Source organism: Lepidothrix coronata, unplaced genomic scaffold (genome assembly GCF_001604755.1).
Source record: "Lepidothrix coronata isolate B3197 unplaced genomic scaffold, Lepidothrix_coronata-1.0 Scaffold90, whole genome shotgun sequence".
Taxonomy (NCBI): domain Eukaryota; kingdom Metazoa; phylum Chordata; class Aves; order Passeriformes; family Pipridae; genus Lepidothrix; species Lepidothrix coronata.
The window spans coordinates 2,023,650-2,031,925 of NW_016690270.1; the positions used below are offsets into that span (position 1 = coordinate 2,023,650).

General features: G+C 58.6%; 1 protein-coding gene across 1 annotated transcript; it reads right to left on the reverse strand.

Annotated features, from left to right (window-relative positions):
• Window positions 1-5,007: 5,007 nt before the first annotated feature.
• Window positions 5,008-7,364, reverse strand: OLFML3 (olfactomedin like 3). Its single transcript, XM_017821286.1, has 3 exons — window positions 7,188-7,364; window positions 6,383-6,668; window positions 5,008-5,971 (listed from the first exon to the last, which is right to left on the reverse strand). Exons 1-3 carry the CDS (start codon window positions 7,293-7,295, stop codon window positions 5,184-5,186), a joined length of 1,182 nt encoding a protein of 393 aa, XP_017676775.1. The 5' UTR covers window positions 7,296-7,364; the 3' UTR covers window positions 5,008-5,183.
• Window positions 7,365-8,276: the final 912 nt, after the last annotated feature.

An 8,276-nucleotide genomic window follows, 5' to 3' on the forward strand; every position in this document is an offset into this window, starting at 1 on the left:
ACCCCAGGCTCACTGACAATGCCAAAACTGGAACTAGCACAGAGCTGTGCTGGAGCACAGACTTCCCAAATCCCTGTAATCCGTCAGGAGACCCCACTTGCAGAGGAAGGTGAGCGTCTCCACGTCAGGAAGCACTTCAGGTGAAACTGGTTTTGCTTGTTCTACATTTTCATTAGGAAATGCAAAGGGCTGTAAAAGAGCTGCTGCCATCCCATGTCCTTCTTGGCACATCCGAGCTCATCCCGAACTCCAGTGTCCTCCCAGCTCTGCTGGGAATCCTTGGCTGGAAAGTGCTTTGCTGCCTCCTGATTCATGTGTGAGGAGTTCGACCTCAACCAGATGTTCTGTGGGCAGAAACACCTGTTGGAACTCAAACCCCAGTGATTAGAGTTGCCAACCAGCCATTAAGAAAGTATCAAATGGAGAATTATCCCCCCCTTCCCGTTTCAATACAAAGGCAGCTTCATTATACACTTGTTTGAGTTGCCTGATTTTAATTTTAGTTCCAGTGTTTCTAATAGGACATCCAGAACCATTTCACTTTATCAATAGCTCCTGTGAGCTGAAAAAGAGTCAGGGAGGGAAAAAAGAGTCAATATCCTTGAGAATTAGACAAAGGAGAAAAAATTAGCCCAAAGATCTCACTTTCTCTTTCCCACTGATAACACAACTTCTCAATTTACTTGACCAAATTGCCTTGCAAAGAGGAGTATTTTTCAAGAGGAGCAGAGATGAAAGGGATTATTACTTATAGAGGCTCTTCTTTAAAGAGATAAAGTAGTTGGCAATTAAAGCACGAGGAGCTGCAGACTCCCAGGGAAGGCTGTGACTTCTGGAGCAGCCCCATCAGCATATTTTCCACTAACCCCTCGTTTTGGAAAGCAGTGGTCCCACTGCGGGGTCGGGGTGTGGGGCCACCAGCCACCTCCTGCTGCTGCATGGATGGGGGGAACAGGAACAATCCTTGTCCCAGAGCCAACTCCTCTGAGGGATGGAGGAATGAAGGTTTTTCACAACCTTCAGTGGGGTTGTCTGCCCACGTTGGCTCCAGGTAACCTGCCCAGTGCCAGACTGGAAGGCCATGGAATCTCTGCCACTGCTGGCCCTGAACAAGGCTGAATTTTCCTGGAAATCTGTTAGTTCAGCAGGAACAGCTGGGAGGGCAGAGACACAGCAGCCTGGGGCTGGGGCCAAGCAGGGCAACTGGGAGCAGCCACAAAAACCCATTTCCACGTGGGACAGAGGGGTTTGAAACAGCCCTGTGGGATCCCTGCATCCCACTGAAGTTCATGCATCCTGTTTGGGTCCCTGCATCCTGCTGGGAGTCCTTGCATCCCTCCAGGATGACTGCATCCCATGAGGGGACCCTGCATCACACCAGGATCCCTGCATCACACCAGGATCCCTGCATCACACCAGGATCTCTGTATCCCACTGGGATCCCTGCATCCTGCCAGGGTCCCTGCATCCTGCCATGGTCCTTGCATCCTGCCAGGATCCCTGCATCCCACTGGGATCCCTGCATCCTGTTTGTGTTCCTGCATCCTGCTGGGAGTCCTTGCATCCTTGCCAGGATCCCTTCATCTCACTTGGAGTCCTTGCATCCTGCTGGGGGTCCCTGCATCCCAACAGGGTCCCTATATCCTGCCAGGGTTCCTGCATCCTACTGGGGATCCCTGCATTCTGCCAGGGTCCTTCATCCTGCTTGTGTTCCTGCATCCCACAGGGGTCCTTACATCCAACTCAGGGTCCCTGCATTCTTCCAGGGATTCCTGGATCCCACTGAGGGAGCCTGGGCCCTCCCATGGGCAGGGCTGGATGTTGCTGCTGCTCCCACTGGGGCCCTGGACAGGGCTGGGCAGTGGGTGGGGAGAATTAACCAGGGAGGGCACTGAGGGCCCTGACAGCTGTGGCACAACAGCCCCCCAGCTGTGGAACAACCTTTGCTTTCTCCTAATGGGGTCAATAAATATTTAAAGAAGAAAAAAAAGGGGAATCAATAACCCCTGGCAGGAGATGAGCTCTGGCATTCACAGTGGCAGACCCGGCGCGGTGCCCGGGGGGGTGGTTGGGGTGGTTGGGGGGGTGTTTCCATCCCAGGGCAAACATGTTCCTGCATCCCTGCTGCTCCTCTCTCCCATGACCAACTCCCTGTTCTGTGGGATATCTGGCAGGAGAGATGCTGGAACAGGCTTCCCCTGGGGTCCCTCACTCTGCACAGTGTCTGTGATGCTGGATGGGGACATCTCGGGGACGGTCTCTGCCCTCTGTGACCAGGGACAGGACCTGAGGGAGAGGCTGGAGCTGTGTCAGGGAGGTTTAGGTTGGATCATAGGAAAAGGTTCTTCCCCCAGAGGGTGGTTGAGCACTGAACAGGCTCCCCAGGGCAGTGGTCACAGCCCCAAGGCTGCCAGAGCTCAAGGAATGTTTTGACAATGCCCTCAGGGACAGGGGGGGATTTTGGGGTGTCCTGTGCAGGGCCAGGTTGGGCTGGATCATCCCTGGGGGTTCCTGGGGGTTCCTTCCAGCTCAGAAGATTCTGATTCTTCGAGCAGGACAAGAGCTCCCAGACCTGCTCCCCACAGCCCTGTTACAATGAGCTCCAGCCAGCTCAGAGCTGAACCACTTTTCGTGATCAAACGTGTTTTTTGTCTAAGTGTTTGTCAGCAGATGAAGATAAGGCCGTTCTCCTTTATAGGAGTTATTCCAAGGCTTAATTAGTTGATGCTTCCTGAAGTACTTTGAAGATGTGGAGTGTGAGATAAGTGCTGTGCTTCAGAGGCCCATCGGGCACTGCAGTTATTTTTTCATTTTACTTCTCATTCCCAAAGTGTTTGTACAAAGCAAATTCCACGGGAGCATGTGGGGCCCTGAGCAGCCTGATCTAGTGGGTGGCACCTCTGACCATGGTGGGGGATTGGAACAAAATGATCTTTAAGGTCCCTTCCAACTCAAACCAGTCTGGGGTCCCCAGCACAGGAAGGACATGGAGCTGCTGGGATGAGTCCAGAGGAGGCCATGGAGATGCTCCAAGGGCTGGAGCCCCTCTGCTCTGGAGCCAGGCTGGGAGAGCTGGAGGTGCTCACCTGGAGAAGAGGAGGCTCCAGGGAGACCTGAGAGCCCCTTCCAGGGCCTAAAGGGGCTCCAGGAGAGCTGGAGAGGGACTGGGGACAAGGGATGGAGGGGCAGGATGAAGGGGAATGGCTTCACATGAACAGGGGAGGGGTTAGATGGGATATTTGGGAGAAATTCTTCCCTGTGAGGGTGGGGAGGCCCTGGCACAGGTTGCCCAGAGAAGCTGTGGCTGCCCCATCCCTGGAAGTGTCCAAGGCCAGGTTGGACAGGGCTTGGAGCAAGCTGGGCTAGTGGAAGGTGTCCCTGCCCATGGCAGGGGTGGAATGAGATGAGCTTTAAGGTCTCTTCCAACCCGAACCATCCTAGGATTTTGTGATCCTTGGCAAGTGCTGCTCAGCAGTGTCTGACCCTGTCCTGCTCCCACCAAGGGCAGCACTGGTGTCACAGGGGGTTCAGACTGTGCAGGACTTGGTTCAGGTTACGAGATGGTTTCTGGTGCAGAGTCATTACTGCCCCATCAATTTTAATTCAGGACGGAGAAATCATCAGTATAATTATTTACTACTGTGAGATTTCTGAAAATTATATTTCTGGTACCATAGTTATTGATCTTGAAAGGGGCCATAAATTAACTTGACAGTTCACAGAGCCTTTCACACTTGGATAATTTCTCTGCTTGACTTCCACTGTGTGTTGAACTTTCAGCACCAGCCAATTACAGTCATTCAAAGTGCGTATTTGAAGATTTTCTTATGCAACCAGAAGATATTTTGATTATAATACAGAAGAACTTGAAGGAGATACCCAGTGCCCTCCACATTGCAGGACAGCTTGAATTAAGGTGGGCATGGGGGGATGCTGAATGGGCCCTATGGTGGCAGGGGGTGGCATGGCCATGCCATGACCCTGGGAGGGCTGGTGGCCCCAGGATCCCCCCAGGTGCTTGGCAGTGGTGCTCCCCATGGGGCTGGTACCTCCCTGGGGTGACCAGGCAGCTCTGTGGCCTCTCATCCCCGAGTTGGCACCAGCAGGATGCAATCCCCACCTGACCAGCCCAGCCCACAACTTCACATGTTCAGTGCTTGTCCCCAGAATTGACCTCTGATGGGAAAAAGGGATGCTCACGACACAGAAACACCTCCTGATCCACCCTCTGTGCTCTCAGGACATTGTGACAGGAACAAATCACAGTAAACCCGGGTTTCTGGAGGGGCCCCACAGCATCTCTGGCCTGAAATGGGCCAAATCCTGCACCCTGCAGGGGTGTGGGACAAGTGGGGCATGTGGGACAGTTGCTGTAGGGGCAGGAAGGACCTGGCATGGTGGCAACAGGGGGCTGCATCCCCATTCCATGAGGGTCTCCCAGATCCTGCCCTGTCCTGTCCCACCACCTCTGGGGCTCCTCTGTGCAGGAACAGGAAAGGGAAGGGGCTGGGGGGATCTGGGGCCTCACGTAAGGTGGCAATTCTTTGGCTGCAGGGGGAAGACAAGTGTGCTTCATCAGAAACCAACTCAGAAAATCAGCAACATCTGGTGCCTGCTGGCTGTGACACCGCCCCAGCATGGGACAGCAATCTCCTTTCGTCCTCCCAGATTAAGGGATTTTGCTGTTTGCTCACAGTTTTGTATATGTAAAACAAGCTGGCCCTGACCAGGAACCTGCTGAAAGCCTCAGCATCAATCCCTGCCCAAATCCCCCCCAAAACCCTCACCCAAAGCTCCAGCTTCAATCCCTGCCCGAAGACCCCCAAAGCCCCAACATAAATCCCTGCCCAGTCCCCCACTGGGCAGCACTTGCTGCTCCAGCCAGCCCTGCATGGACTCCCTGCCCCTGGGAAGGGCCTTTTGGGGTGACTCTGGGACCAAGTGGGGCTCAGAGCTCTGGCAGCCTGGCCCCAGCACCCCCTGCTCCCCCCAGGCAGGTGACCGCACTCGCTGCGTAGTATTTATTCATTGTATCACAGAGAAGAAAACCTCCTTCGATTAGTCCAGGGTTCCTCAGGGTGGTCCCAGGCCTGGTGCTGGTGTGTGAAAGGGCTTGGCCTGGGTGGGGATCCAGCGTTTCATCCTTTCACAGTGGTGGGAGATGGGGCAGAGTGGGCGGCCCCTCAGACCTCCATCTTCTTCTTCATCTCCATGCGGTAGATGATCTGGTAGCCGTCGTCCCAGGCGTAGACCTGCCTCTCCCGGGGGCTGTACTTCATGCTGGAGTGGGACCCGTAGCGCTTGGGGAAGTAGACGAGGGAGGCGTCCTCGGGGGCCAGGGTGCCGCTGACGTCGAACACGCACTGGACGCGCGAGCGGCTGGGCAGGCGCGTGTTGTACACCACGTGCAGGGCCCCGCACACCACGAACGCGCCCTCCGCGTTCTCCCGCGGGCACGGCGTGTCCCACATCTGCTCGATGTCCAGCGAGCCGGGGTCCAGCTTGGCCAGGCAGATGTTCTTCTCGTCCTCCTTGGTGGCGTAGATGGCCCACAGCCCCTCCTCGTCCGCGGCCACCTCGATGTAGGTGAAGGGGGAGAGCCCGAAGACGGGGATCTGCTCCTCGGCCGGGAACACCGAGCTGTCCACCACCGTCTTGTTGGCCAGGTTGAACTTGATCACCTGGAATGACAGGCCCTGCTGGCGGATGTAGTAGAGGTGCCCATCGTAGACGAGGTGCCCGGTGCCCACCCAGGGGTAGGGCAGCTTGATGCGGGCGGCCTTGCGGGTGGCGGAGAAGAGGGTGAACTCCCTCATGCGGGGGAACACGTACACGGTGTCGTTGGCGGTGCCGTCGAACACGTAGATCTTCTCCGAGTTCCCTGCAGCGTCCTTGGTCCAGAGCCCCGAGGTGCTGCCGAAACGCTTCAGGATCTTCATGGCTCTGACGCTGGCGATGGTGTCGCTGCAGTCTGCAAGGGTGGGGTAGCCATGAGAGCCTGGAAACCACCCGGCCCTGCACTCCCACCCCACACTGGCACCACATGGGTCCTGCTGCGTCCTATCCCAGCCCCCAGGCAACTGCCCTGCAAATGCACCCAGCCCTGGTGGCATTGGGAAGTCCCCTTTGCACCCATGCCATGGGCAGGGGAGTCACCCTCACCCCAGCCCTGTCCCACAGGGCTCCAGCCTGGGGCTTGGATGCGGCTCCCAGGCAGCTGTGGGGATGCAGGATCTTGTGCCAGAGACACCTGAGAGATGCCCTGCGGGGACACAATGCTGTGGAACATGGCCAGGGGAAACTTGGATCTGGGTGGGCTGGGAAGGCTTGGGGTTAACCCCACATGGGATCAGCCCCACAGGGAGCCACGGCAGCCCCTCACCTGTCAGCTTGGTGTACTTCTCATTCTTCCTCTGCTTGGCTGTGGCCACCTGCTTCTCCATCAGGGTCTCATCCACCTCCACGCAGGGCGGTGCAGGGTTCTGTGTCTCCAGGTAGTCCACCTCCCGCTCCAGCCGGTCCACGCGCACCGCGGCGCTCTCGGCCTCCGCCCGCATCGCCTCCCGCTCCTTCTCCGCTGCCTCCAGCATCCCCAGCACCTGGTTCTTGAAGTCCCGCAGCTCCGTGGAGTAGCGGCTGCTCTGGTCGTGCCACTGTGAGATCCTCTCCTGGGGTGGCCAAGGGGACGCTGAGGTCTCCACACCTCACAGCGTGTCCCGCTACCTGCACGTGGCTGTGGGAGCCCCCGGGGCCACACGGCACTGCAGCCCTGGGCTCGTGTCTCTGGGTCCCACTCCCGTGATGGTCCCGCTCCTGTGATGTCCCTACTCCCACACGGTGCCCCCAGACCTGTGATGCCCCTGCTCCCCTGATGTTCCCAGACCCTTGGTGCTCTCCCAGACCCTGCTCTCCCACAATGCTCCCAGACCTGTGATGTCCCCACTCCTGTGATGCTCCCAGACCCACAATGTCCCTGTTCCTGCAGTGCTCCCACACCCGTCATGCCCCCATTCATCCTCATGCTGGGCTGTGCAGGGCCCTGGCAGGGGGTGCCAGGGCACCCCACACTCTGCTCCGTCCCCATCCCAGCCCCAGACCCCACCGGCCGCCACGGAGGAAGGACTGGGAGCCCCACCACGGCGTGACACGGGGTGACTCGGGGTGTGGGGCCCTCCATGGGGCCGTACCTCCAGGAGGGTGAGGCGCCGCTCCACGTACTCCATGAACTGCTGCTGCTGGGCACGGAGGGGCACGGCGAGGAGCGGCAGGAGGAGCAGGCAGCGCCAGGGCCCCATGGCCGTCGGGGAGTGCAGCCTCCAGCTCAGTGCTCAGGAATGCTCCGGCCCCTCCAGCCCTTATTGAATCCAGATGTGCAGAGGGAGGAGAGGCTGTTCCTTCCCCGCAGACCAGCCCCGGGCGCCTTAACCCCTTCACGCCCCGCCGGGTGCCCACGGCAGCTCCACGTGGTGCCATCGAGCCCCGGGGCTGGGATTGAGTTGTGGGGCTGGGATTGAGTCGTGGGGCTGGGGCAGGGGACGGGCTGCTGGTGGGGTTTGTGGGATTTGGGGTGCAGGAATGCTGCAGGAGCCCCGAGCAGCAAGGGAAAGACATGTTCTCACGAGGGACATCCCGTGGGACAGCAAGGACCATGCTGTGCCACAGGCATGAGTGCAGCCCTGGCTCCTCGCCTGCAGACATGCCCGAGGCTGGTGGCCAACCTGAGCCTTGGTCGTGCCCAGGTGTGGTGGAGGCAAAGCCAGACCAGCACCACTGTCACCCCCCCGACTGTGCCACCCCATGTCCTGGCAGCTGAGCCAGGAGCTCCTGCCTGTGCTGGGGTCTTGTGGATCCCCCTGGGCCCCTCGGGGCCGTTGTTTGGCCACCGTCAGTCACCACCCTCAGCCAGGGGCTGCCCAGCGCTGGCTCCAAAGGTGGCCTGAGAGCAGCGTGGGGCCACACGGCAGCTCCCACAGCCAGGGCGGGACAGGGTCGGTGTGAAGGACGGATGGATGGATGGATGGACAGATGGACGCTGCAGCTCCGTGCCCTGCATGCAGCCGTGCCAGGCGGCTCTGTGGGCACAGCCCGTGGGCTCCTGGGCCACGGGAACGGGCCGAGGCTGCCCGTCCGTGCCAGTGCTGTGACAGGGTGAGTGTGCCATCTAGTGCTGCCACATCCCAAATCCACATCCCAAATCCACTTCCCCGGCACTGCCGACATCCCACCCCGACATCCCACCCCGGATGCACCAAACCCCTCCTTCAACAGACCAAGTG